Below are 22,500 nucleotides of genomic sequence, written 5' to 3'. Positions count from 1 at the left end.
ATAAATCTTAGTATCCTGCATCCTGCTCTTGTGGTTTGTTCTATCTTTTGCTTGCTGTGGTTGGTTGCTGTTTTTGATGTCAGAATTGGGTCCGGATTTGTTATGGCTAATTACAACGTTGAGAATGAAGGAATTTTATTTGCCAGCTTGGCTAGAGAAAGGGATCTTAAGCTGGCTCAATTTGATCCATGGACAACGTCTGGTAACTATGGTTATGATAAGAAATTCGAAGATTTAAAGAGACTGAGAATTAAAGAAACATCATTATTCTATGATATTTGCCTTTTGGAAAAATATGTTGAACTGTCTATTACACCGAGAGGTTTGAGAATAGACAAACTTCCTGCATTTAAATTTGCTGAAGATGAAGGTGAATTTTTAGTTGAATGGCAAGCAGCGTCTCTGCAATGTACCTTAACTTGGTTGAGAATTCTTATTAAACGGAATCGGAGAAGCCTTGGACTACTCCAATCCAAAATAGCAGAAAGTGAGGCTAGCTTATCTGATACACATGTAACTTCTTCTTTTGCACAAGCTATGAAAGATGTTAATACTGCTGTTTCCAAAGCTGAGTGTGAAGTTATAGCAAGGAAAAAGAAAAAATTAAATAGAGATATTGCTGACTTCAAGAGTAATATCATCTATTCATGGCAACGTCAGCGCCAGCGTAAGAAGAGTATGAATGGTACAGTCCGAAGAAGATCATCAGAGGGAAGTTCACGTAGTGGACGTGATTCTTCAGTGTCATCATCAGATACAGCCGGTGGAAGTAAGAAGAGTGTATCCTTTGAACGAGTTGACCTGGTGGATGACAACGGTTCACTGATGGAAGAAGAAAAAGGAACAAGGCAGATGGAATTTTCGACAAGGGGCGAAACGAAAATCTCACCAAAAGGGTCGCAATAAAAGGTACTGAGTTTTGTGCTGATTTATTTTGAAATATGGTACTTTAAAACCTCGAGGTTTGAATTTAGAAGTGAATTTAAATATTTAACAGTATTTTTGACAAGTGATTTAATGCATTCTAGTTGCAAGTGGCTCTAAAATTGTGTTTGTCTCTTTAACTCTTGGGAGTTGTTCAATTCCTTCTCAATTGTATTTAATTGTATTTAATTGCTTAATTGTTGAATGTTGGGTAGCACCAGTGTATATATATATGGCATCTGGTGGCTTGATGTTTATTCCTTTGAAGGCTGTTGGGCCGAGGTACCGGAATAAATCTTAGTATCCTGCATCCTGCTCTTGTGGTTTGTTCTATCTTTTGCTTGCTGTGGTTGGTTGCTGTTCTTGGTGACTGTTTCAAAGAAATCAACCAGGTTTAAGAAGCATGATCTGCCCTTAACAAAGCCGAACTGGGTAGGATCCAGTGTTTGTAAGTCCCCAATATCTTTATTTATGAGGTCCATGATGATCCTTTCCATAGCTTTGCAGACCAAGCTAGTCAGGCTTATGGGGCGATAGTTTCCAGGATCCGTTGAGGCACCACCTTTATGGAGAGGGACCACTGTTGCTGTACGCCACTCTTTGGGCACATATCCTGTAGTAAGGCTGAGATTGAACAGTAGTTTTATGTTTGGGTTTAGCTCTTCTTGGAGTTCATGTAGGCGCAGCCGGGACACCATCTGGTCCCATTAATGCTGTGTTTTTGCTTTGGAGAGGCGGCTGTTACCTGAGCATCTGAGATGTCAGGGGCAGCACTCTGCTGGGATAGATGTTTGCCCTTTTGGTGGGGGAGAAGTTTGCGCTGAACCTGTCAGCTAGGATGTTGGCAATGTCTGTGGGTTCGGTGTATTTTTTGTCATTTTGGACTAATTCTGAGCATATCTGGGAATTACCACCCAGGTTCCTAACATAACTAAAGAAAGCCTTGTGATTATCCTTAGTGTCCTGTGCAATTTTTCTCTCGAAGCTGGCCTTAGACAATTTTATGTGTGCCCGTAGTTTTTTGCTAATACTGATCAGTGATGTCTTCCCTTTTTGGGATTTTGCTCTGTCATTTAGTAGCTTCCTCCTTCTATTGTATAGTTTGTTTATGGCTGGGGTCCACCAGACAGGACGTCTGCCTTTGGAGGATTGGGTCTTGGTTTTATTTGGGATCGCATGATCCATGCATTCCTGAAGGTGTTCATAGAATGCGTTTATAAAGGATTCTGTGGTCTGGGCCGTATTTTCCACAGGCTCAGGGGCTTTGAAGGATTCCACCTCAGTTTTGAGGAGTGTGAAATTTGCTTTAGAGAAGTTTTTCACTGTGGTTTTCTGGGCAAGGGGTGGGGTTGGGATGTGAATATCCAGTGAGATTAGTTTATGGTCTGATCTTACCAGTGAGGGATACACTTCTGGTCTGGAGCATAGAGTCCCCATGTTGGTGATGATCAGGTCCAGTATGTTTTCCCCTCTTGTGGGAGTGGTAACAAGTTGTTCCATAGCATTTGAGTTTATAAATTCTAGGAACCTTTGGGCTAGGGTGTTGGAGCTAGAGTAATGCTCCCAGTCTATGTTTGGGTAGTTGAAGTTGCCCAATATAATGGTGTTTGGAGAGACCTTCATATTTTCCAGTGTTCTCAGGAAGGCCGAGTGGGGTTCCTGGGTTTGGGAAGATGGTCTGTAGCAGGCTATAAACTGGAAGGCAGTTTTACCCACTGTTAGTTGCACATGGATAGTCTCTGATGCTTCGTGCTGTGCCACCAACCTGGAGGTGTGGGTATCTTTGATGAATATCGATACTCCCCCTCCTTTTGTGGTTCGGTCCAAGTTTTGGGGCCGAAAAGCATGGTATGAGGTATAACCTGGTAGTGCTAGGGTGCTCTCGGGAGCCCTGAACCAGGTTTCTGTTATTGCACAGATATCGATGTTCTCCATGCTAAGGAGAGTTTCGAGTGCGTGCATCTTGAGGTTTAGACTTCTGGCGTTGAGTAGCATTACTCTTAGTTTCTTATCCCTTGTGATACCTATGGAGGTGGGTTTGTCTTTTGAGCCTTGCCTAAAAAAGGCACTATGGGGGTAGCAAGAGCCTTTGCCAATATCCGAAAGCCCAGGGGTGACAGGTGCAAGCCATCCCTAGCGAAGCATCGTGGCTTGTCGAGCATATTTATTTTTATTTATTTTATTTTACATTTGTTAACCGGGCTGGTCCAACTGGATACAAGTCCATTTTCAGTGGAGGCCCGAGGAGAAAAGCTCCACTATCTACATAACATGATAACAAAACATTAAATACAAAGTATATGTTTGATTTAAGTAATAAAAAGTCGATATAACTAACTAAGTAGAAGACAGTAATAATACTTGAAAGAACTTATAAAGAAGGTGGATACAGAGACAAGGAAGTAGTGAAAGTACAGGTATATGAGAAAAAGGGAGAGAAAAATTAAAATACAGTAACAGTTGTTAGGAGTTTAGTGAGAGAAGTAAAGTTACTATATAAGGTAGTCATATAATGGGTTATAAAGGGACATAATAAATAAGTGAATTAGCTAAGGGAGTAAGTCTGAGGGATATGGGAGAAGGATAGGAAGTCAAATAGGAGGTAGTTTAACTGGGAGTAATGCAAGAGCAAAGCCAGTGGTTAGAAAGGAAGAGTTTCAGTTTGGTCTTAAATAGTGCAGTGGAGGTCTGATCAGTAAGGTCTTTAGGAAGTTGGTTCCAGTTTTTGCCAACTGAGTTTGAAAAAATAGATTCTCCTGCTGTATTCTTTGATAGAGATGTTTTAATCATGATTTTATTGGAAGAGCGTAGGGCTTTTAAGTTGTTATATGGTTTTATAAGGGTGGAGAGCATGGGTATGTTTTCAGGGTAGTGAAGGACTTTGTGGGCAATAGTAAGCTGATAGTACTGAATTAGGTGTGGTAATTCCAGCCATCCTAGGTTAGAGAGGTTCTGACAGTGATGTGTTTTATATGGAGAAGCAGTTGCAAATCTAGCAATGTTGTTATAGGTTACTGTGAGCTTCTTAATATTATGTTTAGATAGATTAGTGTAAATAGGGGAAGCATATAGTAAGGTGGAGATAAGATGTGTTCTTGCTATGGTGGATCTAGCTTCAGTGGTTAGGAAAGATCTGATTCTATAGAGTGAGCCTAGCTTTCTATTAGTTGCTTTAATGCTGGAGTTGATGTGAAAGTCAAATTTTAGAAGGTTGTCGATGGTAACACCCAATAGTTTGGTTGTTTGGTCAGGTGATATAAGGGTGCCATTGTTAGACGTAATTGTGAGATTAATAGAGGGAGACAGGTGTGTGGGTAAGAAAAGGAGAAGTTTTGTTTTCTTGGGGTTTAAGAGAAGACAGTGATTGGAGAACCATATCATCCCAAGCTGACAGGCATTGGATCCCCTTTGAATGACACCAGTACTTAAGCCAATTGTTGAAATTGATCATCTTGTCTTCATATTGTGGCATCATTCTTGGTGAGGGTAAGATGCTACTCAAGGTCAGGGTCATACCGGCCTGGGCTACATGCTCAGAGAGCTCCTTTATGTCTCTTTTCATGTAGTCCAGGGAGGTACGTCTCAGGTCATTCACACCAGCATGGACAATGACTGAGTCATATTTGTACTTGCCTTGGAGTGACCTGAGTGCTTGTGTTATGTGGCGGATCCTAGCACCCGACAGGCTGCTCACCGTGACCTTCTCCTTGTTCAGCCTGGTGAGCGGGACGTCAGTGTGCCTGACGATAGAGTCACCTATTACAAGTGTATCAGGTGTGTTGTTTAGTCTTAAGGGCTGTGACTGTTTGGCACACTGGCATTGTGAGATATGTGTTGCACGTGTTTTGTTTTGGGGTAGCGGCTGCTTGGGTGTCTGCTTTGGAGGTCTCTGCTGCTTCGGCAGATCTTTATTTAGAGCCTCCGAGTATGTTTTTGTGTGATTATGTGTTTGGTTTGCTGTCGTGGTAGGTCTATGTGAGACTGGAATGTATGTGTATATATATATATATATATATATATGTATGTGTATATCTGTAGATATATATATATATATATATATATATATAAAATGGATTCACTTCATAACACTGAAACCTCAAAACACCGAAAATGACAAAACTTCATAATATAGAAGACCAAAACACTGAAACTTCAAAACACTGAAACTTAAAACACATATCATACATATACTGAGTTTAAACAACATAAATCATAGCACTTTCCACCAAGTGTAAACAGGGGGGCAAACCCCCCTGCACACTCCATGTGGGGGGAAAGCCCCCCACACCCCCTGCTACTTAAATATATCAACTCCAAGATTGCACTTTATGTAGTAAAGTGCAATCTTGGAGTTGATATATATAAGTAACAGGGGGTGTGGGGGGTGCAGCCCCCCACATGGGGATATGTATGATATGTGTTTTCATTATTTTGAGTTTTCAAGATTTTGAAGTTTCAGTGTTTTGAACTTTCAGTGTTATGAAGTGAATCTATATATATATATATATATATATATATATATATATATATATATATATATAGATATTGTTGTGACTTTCGGCTTTTCCCAGCTAGGGGTCGCCACAGCGGAACTCCGGTCCGCTAATGATTGACAGTTGATTTTTACGTACCAAGTTGCCAGCCCTGATGCACAACCTTCAACGAAGGTACGCCCATTCACGCACGTCTCCACGCAGAAGACGCTGTAACTGAGAGTCGAACCGGACAGCGTCTTACTGTGAGGCGACAACGCTACCGCAGCACCACCATATATCTATCTATCTATATCTATATATATATATATATATATATATATATATATATATATATATAGGTCCCTATCAAATGATAGAAAACTCATTTGTTGCGAAATCATTTGGCTGAAACCAAAACAGAAAGCTCAAAACACTGAAAACTCATTTGACTGAAACTCAAAACACTGAAAATGCTGAGTGTTCTTTTCTTCATGGTAGTGCAATCCTAGAGTTAGTATATATAGTTAGGGGGGGTGTGGGGGGCATAGCCCCTCACATACTTCATTCATTTTAAACCCTACACATGGATACTTATAACTACTACAATGAATAACTGTTTGGAGAAAACAATATTTACATAAACTATGTGGGGGGCGTAGCCCCCCATACCACTCATTGTGGGGGCCTGTGCCCCCCTAACTATATATATATATACTAACTCCAGGATCGCACTACAGTGGGTAAAAAGGTATATAGCATTTTCAGTGTTGTGAGTTTCAGTCAAATGAGTTTTGAGCTTTCTATTGAAATGAGTTTCTATCAAATGAGCTTTCTATCATTTGATAGGCACTCATACATATATATATATATATATATATATATATATATATATATATCTCCGAAAGGAAAGAACAAAGAATAACTGATAGATTTCAAAGTGAAACCCCAGTGTTAAAACACAGATATTGTCTTCACTACTGTATTTCTCCTCTCCTAACCCCTCCCCAACAAATAAACCAGCATCAAACATTACAGATAAGACTGTATAAGAAAAAAATAGGAAAAAAAGAAAACTGCTTCATACACACTGCATACACCCACCATTTTGTCACTATATTAGTAAAGAAGCACTCATAAACAGCAAAACAGTCTGATGTCTGTTAGAGAAAGCACATGCAAATCTCATACATACAGCATCTCACAAATTCCAATCAACCATGACGTGAATTAAGAGTTAAAAGTTAAAAACACCATGAACATTTAGTCCATTCACAATACACTTATTAAATGTACTGTGAACAACTTGCTGTTATGTTATGTTATTATGAATTATCACTTTAAGATTTATGTGGCACATATATGAAGAAAGGAAACCATGATATGTATGTAAAGAAAGCTTATTATTAGTTAGAAATTATTTCTTAATACTTATTAAGCTAAGGCATATATTTAATATGGAAAATAAATTGTAGAGTGTTAGCTTAGCCATACATATAGGAAAAGAAAAAGTGACATTTATTTACCTTATATAGAAGTGAGTCCTTGTTTCCTTACTTTCACCTATATCTCCAGTAACTGAATTGGTGCACTTTATCATGGCAAAAGAATTTTGTTATTAAAACAGTTAACATCAATGTTATACTAAATTTAATAGTCATTTGTCCTTCAGTTTCTTTTTCTTCTCATTGGCTTTCCAGGGATTTACTTCTGCTTTTCTCATCAAAGTACTATTGTTCCAGTCCATATCTTCAGTTTGGTCTATAATTTTTTTTTTGTTGTTGTTGTTTTTAATAGTAGTGCAGAGTCTAGGTCTTCAAAATGTGTAATTTCATCTGGAAGGAATATTTTGAACCTGGCAGGAAAGAGCAAGTGCACCTTAGGCTGTGTTTTCTTAAGTTCTAAGAGGCACAAAACTTGTCCTTTTGGTCATCACAGCATTGAAATAGTCATTATCAAATCTTCATAGTTTGTCATCCAGTTTAATAGGAGATGTGGACCAGGCTGCTTTAAATATTAGCTCCTTGTCTTGAAATGAGAAGAACTTAACAATAACTGATCTCGGTGAAGAGTTAGTTTTTGATGAAGTGGAAACTAGACACCTGTGTGCTCTTTCTATACACCATAGCTTCAGATAAATTCAGTCTTAGGAAGCCAGGCAGTAAGAAAGTTCACTGTATTTTCTCCTCCTATTTTTTCAGGCAGTCCCAAAATACATGTTATTTTTTCTGGATCTATTCTCCAAGTCATCAGTTTTGTTTAGTAATAAGGTATTCTGTCGCAATAGAAATTCAATGTTGTTTTCATCTTCGGATACTCAGCCTGCTATGTTGTTAAGGGCATCTTCCATTCCAGATTTCTATGTTTTCTGTTTTAAACTGTTTTAAAATCTCATTTATCTGTTCCATCTATTTGGTAATTTTTCTTTAAAGCTGTCAAGTTTGTTATCCATTCTGCCCATTTTTAAAGAAAGTTTTTGTATGTTAACAAGAATAGATTGGAGTTCTTTCTTTAAAGGTAAGTCCTGAGAGATTGTGTTTGAATGACTCATTTTCACAGTTACTGGTACAGACCCTTCAAATGAATAATTTGACAGGAAAAAAATTCAAATATTTAGATAATATCCTTCTATGTAGTATCAGATAACTGATTTTGTCCAAATATTGGTTTAGGGATATTATAAAAAATAATGATTCCTGTCAGAAATAGAAATAGAGTAGCAGAGCAAGAAAACGGTGCTGCTAGCCAGTCAGCAACCTGCCCATGGCCCCAACAGTCTCACTTCTGAAGTTCTCAGATGTAATGCTGATTGCATTTTGTAAGTATCTCAGTACCTAGCAACATCAAAACCTTAAAAATTATGCAGATTCATCAGTTTAACACTCAGGAGCTTACCACTCCAGTCTCCTTACCTCCCTGAACACCCTTTCCGTTATTCTTTACTTTAAAAAAAAAAAAAAAATAAATGTTATCTCTTACTTGCTGTCTTTCCATCTGTAGTAACTTTTGCTCTCTTGGTTCCAAACTTATGTACTGTCTTGATCTGCATAGACTCCACTCACTTTATCTTCCTCAGAAAGATCCTTAAATTAAATGGGTTATTGTATGAAACACCATTGCTTCAGAATTAGAAACCTCTCTGTACACTACCTGCTTTAGGCAAAGCTTCCAGTGCCATGTAGAAAAAAGAAGGCAGTGACACAGCTTTCATGTCCTGGGAAATTAATCTACTCAGACATTCAATTCCTCCTCTTCTCCTTATCAACATTGTACATCTACATGTTTGCATTATCTGCTACTGTGTCTCATCAGTCTTATTCTACTCATCTTCTATACAGTTTACTTAATATTTTCATTTATTTTCTTAAGTAGGCATACAACTTGTACCATTTAATATCTATCTGTGTTCTTATTTGGCTTGTGATATTCTCACATGTGCATCTTAATGTGCTTATACGTGTACTTGTGTGTACAGTTGTAAATACTGTATATTAATGTATTTTTATTACACCACATTAAATATGCAGATTTATTGTTTTATGTATCCCTTTATATATTATATTGTAAGCATTGAAGTTTGGTTGTTTGAAGTCTATAATCTTTCTTTCAGTAAAGAGGCAGCATATATGTAAAATGTCTACAGCATGTGTGAAATTTGTGTCTGTCCTTTTAAAGATGGATGCTACTGTGTAACCTAAAAGAGAGCTGATTTTGCAGATGCATATGTTATTCTGTGTCAAAAGCTTTATTTCCTCATATGTAGTGGAGCTTGAAATATAGATTCACAGTACAGTCTCACTCTACAGACATCCTACATTCGTTCAGAGCAAAGTTGTCTGGTATACAAGCTGCTAAGGACCAAGGTAGACCCCCACGAATGGAAACTAGATGAAGTGAGTCCTCCAACATTTGATCCATTTGTGGGAAGTTCGTGAAGTAGACCATTTTGCCTCCTCTTTGGACAATCAGCCGGCAAGATTCTGTTCCAGGACTTTGCAAGAAGCCCTGGAAGACAAATGCCTTTTCTTTTTACTTAAGACAGAAATGTTTCTGCATGTTTTCTACCCTTTCCACTAATATCCAAGGCACTTCTGAAGATTCAGAAGTAATCCCCAAAGATCACTTTGGTAACTCCCTTCTGGCCTGGGCAACCTTGGTTCTCCCTTCTTTTGGAAATTTCCGGGAGCAATTGCCACAAGCTTCCTCACAGACTGGATCTACTCACACAAGATCAGGGTTGTTTGACACATTCTGACATCAATTATTTTCAGCTGACTGCCTGGATACGGTCTTGATTCCTTTTAGGCACCTGTTTACTGAGGACATGTTGCAGGTATTGATAGAGACAAGAACGCATGCTGCTAGAAAGTCATGTATTAGCAAGTGGAAAATGTTTTCTAGTTGTGCCAACAACATAACCAGCACTCATTCAGGGTACTAATTTTTATCAGGTTCTACAATATTTGTGTGAGCTACTATCCTTTGCCCCTTCTTATTCCTCTGTCAAGGTTAATTTATTGGCTATTTCAGCTTGGCTGCCCATAGAGCCTCCTCTTTCAAGGCAGTCTCATGTGAAAATGTTCTCGAAATGGGTTTTCCATATGAGACTGCCAAGTAAGCCAGTGGTCCCTCCTTGAGATCTTAATTTTGTGTTAGAGAAGCTATCACTTGCTCCATTTGAACAAGCTAATCTGGCTGACTTGCGGTTCATAACATGGAAAACAGTTTTAATGATTGCTCTGAACTCTGCAAGAAGGGCATCTGAGTTGCAAGTTCTTATGGTGAGTCAACCCTTCCTCATTTTCTATAGGGACAGGGCTTCTTTGAGAACTAATTTTTTTTATGCTTAAAGAAGTATAAAAGAAATTCCTGGATTTTGTAAACACAAACTTCCTGGACCAGATAGTCAATACACCAAATAGGGGTGCAACCATACTGGATCTGCTACTCACTAAAATGGGAGAGTGCTGCACACCCCCTTATATAATGCCTTCCTGGTAAGGTCAGACCACAAAATGGTCTCCTTTGAAGTAAAAATAAAACCTGGACCCCCAGCTAAATCTTGTAATATTCAGGAAGAATTCTGAGGCTAACCTCTTGCTATTAAGTGAGAACATGGCAAAATTTCAAGCTCCCTTAAACCCTGAGAACACTCCTGCCTATGCAGAACTGTTCACAGAAACCCTGTATAAGCATGTTAATAGATGCATAGAGGCAGTTGTACCCACCAGGAAGAAATGCAGAACTAACTCAGAAACAAGCCACCTTGGTGAATCACAAAAGCAATAGGCTATATAACGGGGGAAGAAAATCATGGCAAAAATTAGGAGATGCAGCACCCAGCAGGATAAAAGCACTCTCATCAAACTATTTGTCCTCTGAGTTGTTTGTTTAAAGTTTACCAAAGCCAAATTTGAGGTAAGTTTGGTCTCCCAGGTCAAGGACAACCACAAAGCATTCTTTAGCTATGTCCGCATCCTCAAAGGCAATACACAATTGTGTGCAGAGCTCATTGTAAATGGAGCCACGTATACTGAGCCAGAAGACATAGCAAACCTCCTGGCTGATAAATTCATCTCCAACTTTACCCCTTTCTCCTCCTCAACCTTCCCTCTGTAAATATCATCAAATATAACTCCCCCCCTAATATCACTAGGGAAAAGGCCCCTAATGCTCTCTCTAAGACCAAGAACACTGCATCAGTGGTCCCAGACAATATCCCAGGATGCCTTCTAAATAGCATGAAACATGACCTTACCAGGTCTCTGGAATTACTATTTAACTGTAGCCTCCAAACAGGTTTTGTGCCTCATGAATGGAGAAAGGCAATAGTTATCCCTCTGCACAAAGGTGGCCCATCTACAGACCCTGGAAACTACAGACCCATAAGTCTCACTAGTCTTATTTGTAAAGCCATGGAAAGAATTATCATGGAGATGATCAATAGAGATATAGTAAACCTCCAGACACTGGAACCAACCCAGTGTGGTTTCGTCAAGGGCAGATCATGCCTACTCAACCTGGTGTACTTCTTTGATAAGGTCACTAGATCAGGTCTCCAAAGCAATGGATGAGGACAGAATTGTTCACACTGCCTACATTGACCTGGCCAAGGCATTTGACACAGTACCCCACTCGGGCATTTTTGACAAACTCAAGAGCTTAGGTACAAACATGTATGTCACCCGTTGGATAGCCAACTTACTCACAGACAGGACTCAGGAAGTTAGAATTGGGGAGTCCACCTCTACAAAGAGGCCAGTCACAAGTGGAGACCCTCAGGAATCAGTCCTTGGACTGCTCCTTTTTAGCATTTACTTCTCATAAGTCATGGCCAATGTCAGTTGTCTATGGCTGACTAAATTTGCAGACGATTTCAAATTAGGAGCTGTTATTGAGTTTCACATTGACATAAATGTTCACCAGGAGGGGCTGACACAAGCAAACAGCTGTTGTCAGAGCCATGGACTAAAACTAAATGCCAAGAAATGCATAATAGTATCCTTTAGGAAGTCATCCATCCCTGGTAACTATCATATTGACAACACACCCCTTAGAGTTTACCTAGTAGTCAGGGACTTAACGATACACATAGATGGTAATCTAGCCTTTGACCATCATGTGTCTACAATGGTGAGGAAATCATTCTATACTGCACAACTTATAAAAAAAGGTATGGCATCTAAGTCCAAGGAAGTCATTGTTCCACTGTATTCGCATTCATCAGGCCTATCATTGAGTACAATGCCCCCTTTGGTATGTACCTAATCAGGCATATCCAAAAATTGAACTTACTTAATTGAACAGAGGTTCCTCACTAAAAGAATACTGGGTGTAAGTAAAATTTCCCATGCAGACCGCCTCAAGGCCCTATCCCTGCATTCTGTCTCCTACAGGCTTTTGAGGGGCGATCTATGCCTGGCATACAGGGCATTGTCAGACCCCACTCTGATGGACCTCCTGCATATCCACAAAACAAACAGCACCAGAATTACCCATTCTAAAGACTTAACCTTGCCTGTGATATAAATAGGCCCTGCTGGAGAGATAGGTATGCATCCCAGAGACTACTGCGTCTCTGGAACAGGCTCCCCATCCATGTGAAGGAGAGTTTCTCCCTAACCCAGTTCAAGTACAACTTAGACAGTTGGATGGGAAACCGGAAATTCATCCCTGGTTTGGCACCTATGTCTCTAATGGACGCAGGTAACCTATAAATGGTTCATCTCCCAAACCTCTGCTTACACTTATCAAGGGTATCAGAACTTGTCAGAGATTTGGGATGCATGGCTAGGCTTAAAAAGGCCAATGTGGTTGTTGGCCTAGTAAACACCTATGAACCTATAAAGTGGTATCCAAGTTTATGTTTAGCCAAACTGTCCATCTCCCCATTTTCTTTACTGAATCTAAAAGTGAGGGAGAAAGAATACTTCATTCCTTGGATGTCTACAGACATTTTGCTCTGACAGAATGTAGGATGTCTGTAGACTGAGACTTTGCTATGAAGCTATATCACAAGCTAACATTGCTAGTCTGCAAAGAGGGTGTGCCCTGGTTCCCCCTTGCTTGTTGATGTACCACATTAGTGTGCTATTGTCTGAAACCACTTTGTAAAGGTCCTGAGGCAAAAGATGGTCCAGTCCGTTGAGTAAGCATCTCCAAGATGTTTATGTACTTGTGTCTGTTTTTGAAACTGCTCCCCAACCATGGTCTGAAGTGTCTGTGGTGACTAACTGCTTTGGAGCATGGAGGTAGAAGGGGAGACTTGGATTTAATGTTATCTGTTATCTCCACCAAAAGATTTCTGTTCTGACAAACCCCAGCACTAGGATTTGAAAAGATAAAGGGTGTTGATGCTGGGACCAAAGAGATTTCAGATACCACTGTATCTTAGAGTCTTGCCAGGGGTATCATGAGAATCATAGATGCCATGAGACTCAAAATCCAGATGTATTCCCTTACAGTGATCGAATTCTGAGGTAAAAACCTTAGAAACAGATCTAAATAAGGAGCTATTGTTTCCTGTTGAAGAAAAGTTGTTTGAACTGACATATCTAGTTGACATCCCAGGAACATAATCCTATTTGAGGGAGTCAAGGAAGACTTTTGACTTTTGTCTTGGAATCTCAACTTGTGTAGGTGATCTTTCAGCCAATAGAGAGAGAGAGACTCTTGACTCTTTGAAAAAGACTCTACAAAGATAAGCAAGTCATGTCACCCATCAGAATCCATCATTGCACAGCCCTGAAGGAGCTAAACTGGCTGGAACTCCCAAACCAGCTAACCTACACTCAGCAGCCCACAATCTTATCCATAAACTAAATAGCTGCTCCTCTTTAAAAAAAAAAAATACTGCAGCCATACAGTAGTAGCAGAACTGTATGATCCAATAACAAATCCCTCCTAGCAGTAAAAAAAAAACTGCAGTGAAACTTAACGGTACTCTTACTGTGTTACGAAACCATGGAACTCCATTCCACTACAACTAAAACTTACAGAAAATGACAAATGTTTTAAAAGTCTACTAAAACTGCACCTACAACTTTTCTGGCTCTGCTCTTGCTTTTCACCCAGTTAATACTTAACCAAGTAACTTATTAAGCTTTTCTATCTCCGAAAAAAAACATAACTCATGTTTCCTAACTCATCACTTATGGAACCCATGATGATGATGAGCTTAGTAAATGTAACCTTTCTGTCCTAATATAAACAATCAGTACTTCTCTATTGTTTTTTCCTCTCCTCTTTGAAACTAGTTTATTTTTTTCTCTCATTTTTAACTCAGCTTTGTAGTTACAAAACTAAATGCAAATGTAAGTGAATGCTTTTTCCATTTTACTTTTTTCTTCTAAACAGCTAATTACCATGTTTACTTGCACTCTGTAGTAATCCAAGACACAATACTATCTGCAAGGTAAAATAATCTAATAAAAATGTTAATGTACTGTGAACATTTGTAATTTATGAATGTAAATATGGAGCTTTTCTTCCCGGCCTCCGCTGAAAAAGGGCATTTCTATCCAAGTCGGACTTTCATGGTCAACAAAGATAAATAAATAAATCTAACTGTGGAAAATGTGGATACCTTGTAGCCTGCAGTGAGCTATAACTGGAGCTCAACACTTTGTGAACACGCTTGGTGGAATGGATACAGTCCAGAGGTTCAGGTAAAGAACTGATAATGTGATTGATAAACATCTTATAAGGGTAACCTAGAGTGAGTCCCAAAACGCAGAGACTGAATGGTTGAAAGATCTGGCTTGCATATACTAAGTCCAAGATGCCACTTCTAAGAATATTCCCTTTTTCTCCGAGGTATGGCGATCTCAGAGTTTGTGTGTGTGTGTGTGTGTGTGCAGGCTTTCTGTCAGGTAACCAAAGATGCATTTTGTCGAATGCGTCTTGGTCAAACTTGAAATGTTGAAAAGGCAAAATGATGAAGCGGCATATAAGCAAATTCTTTCCCTGGGAAAGAAGTCGCTTGGCCGCTTTGTCACTTTGCCATTTTCGGCACCGTAGTGCGATCTCGGAGTTGGTATATTTAAGTAGTGGAGGTGTGGGGGGCGAAGTCTCCCACTTTATACAATGTTTTAATGTCTTTTTTTTTTTTTTTTTTATTTGGGAACAGCGATTTTTTTTCCCTGGGGGAAAAAAAAATCACTGTTCTGGTTGCTCGATGTCTTGTGAATTCGAACTTTAGAGTTCGATATAACAACGTTCGATCATTTGATCGTTCATTGTTATAATATAGACCCTATATATATATATATATATATATATATATATATATATATATATGTGGGTCCCTATCAGATCGTCGAAATTTCAATTCACCTAACTGTCATTTCGTCTAAACTTCATTACATTGACAAGCATTTGCCCCCGTCCCCAATGTTGTGCGACTCTGGAGTTGATATATATAGTTAGGGGGGGGCACAGCCCCACATTAGTGTGAAGCCCCCACCTAAAATGCTTGTCGATGTAATGAAGTTTAGACGAAATGACAGTTAGGTGAATTGAAATTTCGACGATCTGATAGGGACCCATATATATATATATATATATATATATATATATATATATAAATATATGTAAAAGTATATATAAAAGAAGTTTTAAGGAGAACAATAATTTTCAGTGTTCACTCTTCCCTTGGTTTTCAGAAATATATATATATTTTTTTGGCTTTTCGGCACTCGGCATTTCTAGTGGCAACATTTCAGTATGAAACCTCTTATAAGTGTAGTATTACCAGGAAGCTTTGAAGAGGAAAAAGAGGTAGCAGATTGTGAAGTGATCTTTTTAATTAGGGAACTATCACAAGCAAGTTTAGGAAAGAAAGATCCAGAACTGCTCTCCAAGCATTTTCTTTTTTTGGCATGAGGAACATCCTTGAATAAAAGCTCTTCTGCACTTGTGAAGGAAGAATGAGTTCTGTCAGTCCTTGGGACAGCATGTGATGAAGAGCAGTTGGAAACAAAAGAGCCCAGTATGGAGGATGAGGAATGACCCATTTCCTCCCAGTGCCATCTGTAACCTTGATAAATGTATTCAAAACCCATTTGTCTTAGGAATTTTTTTGCCAAAAAGAATGATGGAGATCAAGACTTTCTGGAAGAAAAAGAGGCCAAGGTGGAAAATGGTCAAAAGGTCTCCTGAATAGTCATTCAGATGTTTTGGACTATCCTTAGTTTTGGCAGATTAGAAACTTATTTTTAGAATCCCTTGCCATTTATTCTTAAATATCTGTATACCTGAATTCTGTTGTGACGTTTTATTCTATTTTCTCCAGAAATGGAGGAGGAGAAAGAATATCCCCTGGACAGTTTGGAAAAGGAAAGCTGAAACTCTTAGAGATTCCCTGGATCAGCTTGCTCCTTTCATCACACTTTTTGATCACCTGTGCAGCAGAAGGGCCAAACACTAAATCTCTGTCCAAGGAAAGAATTTAAAATCTCATTTTTAACATCATCTGGAAGATTCTGAGAATGCAGCCAAAGAAGAGTCCTTAGAAGAAGTATCGACAGAATTCTACACACACACTGCAAGCAATGAGTAGTGACCTGTGCAAAAGAAAAAAAACTAAGTTATTTATAGCAAATTTTTCCTCACAAGAAGAAACTATACATTCATCATGCTTTTGCAGTTTGTAAGAACAAACTTATGAACGCAATGTTTAAAAATCGTGAAAACCAAAGTTACAAATGTATACACTTTTCTCCATGTTTAACTTTTCTATCATTTTGTGAAAGAGTAGGATTGTAATTAACCACGTTTTTAGCATCAGGGAGATCAACTAAGGCTGTAGCTTCTGGGGCATATTTGAGAATAGTGTATAAAATTTAAATGACTGAGGATTTTTATACATCCTAGCTGTCTTTTTAGGGGCAGCTGACTGACACAGGAAAATTTGCAGGAAGTAACACACACACACACACACACACACACACACACACACACACACACACTGAAGCTTAAGAAAAGGAGGAATGGGCGTAGGTTCTAGAAAATCCTTCTATAACAACTAATGGCATTTTGTTAGGGACTGCGAAACCTGATTGTCCTCCCACTGAAAACACTGGGACATTCTAGAAGGAGTCTCAGAAAAAATGAACCCACAAAGGGCGAATCAGAAATTCAGCTCCCCTCTGCTTCTGAATCAGAAATCTGAGGAAAAAACCCTGAATCCGTCTCTGCATTTTCCTCTTCAGATTCAGAATCACGAATCTCTTCAGGAAAAGAGGAATCTCTCTCTCTCTTTTGCCAGAAACTACTTTACAAGAAAGATTAATAGTCCCAGTAAACTTCTCCATTCTAAAGAAATGTGAGGAGTAAATGCATGCTTGGTTTTCTATTCCCTTTTGACAGGAAAAATGGGGCCAGCAGTGTTACTAATGGCAGCAGCTGCTTCCCCAGGGATGGGCACAGCATTCTGGCACAACAGGGGAAACCTTTCCTGTTCCCTCTCTCATGACCAGGAAAAGTGTCTCTCCCTTGTCCACTGAGGGGTCTCAAACAGCCGCAGAGGATGTGGCTAACCCCCAGTCCATAGTGGCTGTAGGTGCTACACCAGAGGCTTCTAGGGTAAAAGATGAGTGGTCTGAGGTACAACAAATAGCTGCAGCAGAGTCATCCACCTGCAGCTAAAGCAAAATGTTAGCCTGCTGTGGTGGTAAAGGATGTTTGCTTAACTTTTTCGTTTTGTGACTGGAAGAAGAATTGACCATGGGGACCAGTAATGTGTTCCATGGTCAAGCTGAAAATGTTGCCGCTTTCCCCAAGGAAGACAAGCAGTAAATGCCAGTAAAACTACCAGTCCACAAAAGTAACTTTTTTTTACAGAAAAAAACACATTAAAATTATTTTTAAACACTATGCCAGCCCCACCAAGGAAAAATAAACACAATTTCTCCACAGAAGATGTGTTTTCAGTTAGTTCATAGGTAGGTACTAGGCAATTGACCCTAGGGCCTATATAAGCCTAGCCAAAAAGGTACCCTGACTTTCTCCACCCGAGAAAATTATTTTCCTGTGCCTCTGTCGAGCAGATCCACAGAAGTGATCCCAGGGGTGAATTTCCTATCTCCCATCCAGTCATCAAGATTTTTCTTGAAGAGTGCTAATGAGGAGCTTTGTTTGATATAGATAGGTAGTTTGTTTTAGAGTATGGGAAGTCTCTGGGGCAGGAATCTATCCCTCCAGCATGTTCTGTTTATTGATGTGACAAGATTTAGGTCCCCAGAGCGTGTAGCTCGGAGGGATTGGGATTTTTTTTAAGTGGAGCATGTTCAGCAGCTCTGGGTTTGACGTAGCTTTGTGTGTTAGGCAGAGATCGCCTCTGAGTAGGCGATATGTGACGGAGTAAAGCTGGAGTTATTTGAGATGGTCTGCGTAGGGCATCTGTTTGAAGCCAGTAATCTTCTTTGTGAGGTATTTCTGCAGCCTTTCCTGTTGCTGTAGATGTTTATTGAGGTACATACCAAAAGAGGCACTTTATTATATAATGGGTCTAATGAGTGACGAGTAGAGGGGAACAATGACCTCTTTTTTCCTGGATGAGAAACCTTTTGTAATGAGGTGTGCCATGTAGAAGGATTTCCTGACTACTGTGGCGATGTGATTATCAAAGGAGAGACTACTGTCCCACCTGTGTCCCAAGGTCTGTTATCACACTTTCAGTGTTAAGTAGACTACCGCCTATGTGGTAGTTCATGGGTACAGAGTTTTTACCAAAAGGGATGACAGTGCACTTTTTGGCATTGAGCTTGAGGCCATGGCTTTGACACCAGGCATCTGTCTCAGTGAGGCCCTTTTGTAGGATGTCCACATCATTAGGAGTTTCGATTATGGCACCTAGTTTGCAGTCATCTGCAAACTTCATTAGCCAAAGACCTTCTGTGTTAGCCTGTACTTCAGAGAAGTAGATACCAAACAGGAGAGGACCCTGGACTGAACCCTGTGGTACTTCACTTGAAACTGGTCTGAAGTTGGATTTGGAGTCTGCTACTATCACAGTGTGGGTTCTGTCAGTGAGCCAGTTGGCAACCCATCTTGTGACATAGGGATTTATACCTAGTTTAGTGAGTTTATCTATAATTCCAGAGTGGGAAGAGTTAACACTGCTTTCAAACTGACATAAAAAAACAAGTGCTTCATTTAAAAAAGTGTGTTACATTCTCGAGACAGTTTATTAAAATATAACAGTCGTAGTTTAAAAGTAGCTTTCTTGAAGAGAAATGAAATAAAACATCAATAAATGTAAGAAAATGGAATTTTTTTCCCCCATTGTGAACTTATCTGCCAAACAAAGAAAAATACGAATGGACTGTCAATCCTCAAAATCCTCAGAGGAGCATGCTCTTCAGAGGCAGTAAAGTTCTGAAGGGCTACATGGCCAAACTTGTCTTTAGTCACCATAGCTTGAGCTTCTTGACAGTTTGGGTGCATGGAAGGTGCCCTGGAACTTTGGAAGCTGGCTGGCTGTTATATCCTTGACCGGATTTCACCCATATAGCTAAGGCTACTGCAGCATTGATCAGTATGATGAACATCTGAGATTAATTTACTTGGATTTATGTTACAGAGCTCGGTGCTTTATTGGTGATACTCTGTGAACCATATGCATGCGTGGCAATGCAGTTGTTCTATATAATAGGATAGAATATGATGGAAGATGCATTAGAAAGTGTTAGAGAATGGGCAACCTGTAGATCACACCCTAATTGGAGAGCAAACATTCTCCTGCAGGGTGTTAATGTGCTGATAAAGCCCGCTGAAAAACGAGTCCACTGCAACATATCAAACTGCCGTGGAGCTTGGACTGAAAAACCTAATGGCTGCCTTTATTTTACTCTTGCTAAGCAGCAGTTTTGTTGTTTAACGAGTGTAAAAAAAAAAAAGAAAAAATTAAAATAAAAGAAGGTGTGTGTCTATATGTGTTTGTGTGTGAGAGTGTATGCATGTATGAGAATGAAAGAGTGAATCGATTGAGCTATTATTTGACACTTGCTAAGCAGATCTTTTGATGTTTAGCCAGTGTAAAAAAAAATTCAAACAGAAAAGTGTGTGTGTGTGTGTGAGTGTGAGTGTGAGTGATCCCTAGCAGCAGCATTTAGGAGGTTTGCATACTTCTCTACCTCTTAGCTCAACATATCCGGACAGAGCCTAAAATAAAGGGGAAACAAATGCTCAAAATAAGAGCACATTTTAAAGATTGAGCTTATAAAATTAGACAGTTATTTGAGGATTTGTTTTATCATGTATTTTCTCAAGCAGAGTGATATGTGTGTGTGAGAGAGAGTGAGTGAGATCAACCACTGGCAGCAGCAGTAGAGGTTTGCATATCTGTGGACCTTTCAGCTGACGAAATCTGGATAAAGCCTAAAATATAGGGACAAAGGCTCAAAAATAGGAACAGATTTTAATTATTGGTCTTATAAAATTACAAACTTGCTTAAATAAAAGGATGTGTGTGTTAGCATGAATTTTCTGAAGAAAATTAAAGCCTGAAAGTCAAATATATGTCATTATTTAGTAATTTCATTCTCCAGTGACTGGCAACAAACCAAATGTTTTAAGAGTAAGGGACCAAAAAAATAAAGTAAATACCTGGATATTTTTTAAAGTGTTGTAATTTGGATGTAAAATGCTTCCTCCAACACCATTAACATATACTACAGAAAGTTTGAAACATTAGGTGGAGGAACTATTTTACATAAAAAATATATTAAAAATAATATAGTAATAAAAAATAAGTTAAACACAACAATTTTACAGACAGCCCATTCTCTAAACGCAATAATACCCTCCAGGGTGTGTGTTATTGCATAAATAATGCCCTTCCAGGGGTATAGAGGCCCCTCTGCTGTTATTTCCACAGTAATACACATACCGTGTTGAACATTACTGCTTGCTTGATTGCCAACTGTATTAACTTGTTAATTGTCAGAAAGAACTCCATCACGTACATGTAACTTTTTAGTAATGTTGAAAAAATAACATCTGCCATTTTACTGTTTCTGCAGATTCCCTGATATTTATTTGCAGTGCAGCTACCACGCTCATTTCTCTTTTGTAAATTAAAATCAGTTCTTTTCTTTTTTGTTTGTGGGGGCAAAAGATTATGATGATTTTTTTAAATTAATTTATTTTTTAATGTACTAGCCTTTAGTGTTCCTGCCAGACTTTTCTTTGGGAAATGCTTCATTTACATGGGTATACTGATCTATCTTACCTACTTTGCTTTTTGGAATGTTAGTGAAATCGTATTACATAATTTACTTTTCTCAAGTATGTAGGAGACTGCTGTTACGTGCATTACTTTTATTAGATTTGCTTCTTTCCTGTTTTCTTCTCAGTAATTTTTCATGCTTGTGGATACCACTGTCCTTGAACTTGCCACACTGAACTGTCTGTAATGTTTGAGATTTAGTTTAACAAATTCATATAAATATTTATACTTCATTATCTTTATTCCACAGTTTTCTGTTCCATGTAGAGAGTAGCAAAATTATGATTTGCAGACTTTTTGCCTGAAGCCCACAGGACAGATGCATATAATTAAGCTAAGTGAAAATGGTCTGTTATTGTAAAGTAGATGTTGTCAGGGTCGGGAGAATTTTCATCAAGGCAGACAGATGTAGAAAGTGAACAGTGCTGCAAGAAGTGCTTACACTGCTTTTCTTTTTCTTTGTCTTTTTAACTAGTGGAACCTCTCCTTTGGCTTGTTTAAATGCAATGCTACACACTAATACTCGTATTGGGGATGGAACTTTCTTCAAAATTCCTGGAAAATCTGGACTTTATGCTCTTAAAGTAAGTGTACACAAAAGTACTGACTTTCATGTGGATGATGCACAATGTTTTGTTTTGTTTAGTGACAAGCATTTTAGCAACAGTTGTACTGTAGTACACAACAGTGTGTTATGTTAATGTGAAGTTGCTCAAGTGTTTCTGTGTGTGTGTCTATATGTCTGTCTGTCTGAAAAATAATTGCCTTTGCATTAAATCATGCTGCTGCTTTAATAGAAAAAAAGTGTTTCTTCCTCAGTGAAGAAGAAAACCTACACCCCTTATGTTTTGCATTTCTTAAGTGGCATGCCGGTTTTCCTGAACTGTTAATTAGTGAGATTAGATTAGTTAGTATGCAAATTTGAGTGCGTCTCTGAATACTTGATACAACTGATCTTTCAAGGCCTTTATTGCGCAGACTCTGTTTTTCTGCACTGGAGAGCAATGTACCTGAACAGCAGCTGTTTGCTTATGATTTGAGGCTTGCTTTCTGGCAGTTTGCATTGTAGACTATTGCTTTTATATCAGATCTTGTTTTACATTTAAGTACATTTACTTGCAAAGTTGTTTGGCATGGCTTCTTAAAATATATTTAATACAAATTAAGAAAGACCAAGAAACTATAGTTGCTAGTTAAAGACTATTTGGGGATAAATTGACATTTTATGAAGAAATGTGAATGGTGTCTGAGCTGTGGATTTTGTAAATTCCTACGTACAAGTAGGCTTCAATAAAGTAATATATTGTGCATCAGTTTAGGTACTTTGAATTTAGAGTAAAAATCTATCAGGATCATCTTTGCATGTTCAAGAAA

General features: G+C 38.8%; 1 protein-coding gene across 1 annotated transcript in view; it reads left to right on the top strand.

Moving 5' to 3' along the window:
* ASXL3 (ASXL transcriptional regulator 3) overlaps positions 1-22,500 on the top strand; it is a 1,601,111-nt gene that overhangs the window by 764,142 nt on the left and 814,469 nt on the right. The window contains exon 4 of the mRNA XM_044066640.1: positions 21,602-21,710. Within this exon, the coding sequence (XP_043922575.1) occupies positions 21,602-21,710 (109 nt within the window). The remainder of the gene's footprint in view (positions 1-21,601; positions 21,711-22,500) is intronic.

The sequence above is a fragment of the Protopterus annectens genome, chromosome 3.part1 (assembly GCF_019279795.1).
Source record: "Protopterus annectens isolate FY-2018-M chromosome 3.part1, PAN1.0, whole genome shotgun sequence".
NCBI classification, from domain to species: domain Eukaryota; kingdom Metazoa; phylum Chordata; order Ceratodontiformes; family Protopteridae; genus Protopterus; species Protopterus annectens.
The sequence above is the reverse complement of the archived record's forward strand: the minus strand, read 5'-3'. Positions and strand labels throughout refer to the sequence as shown.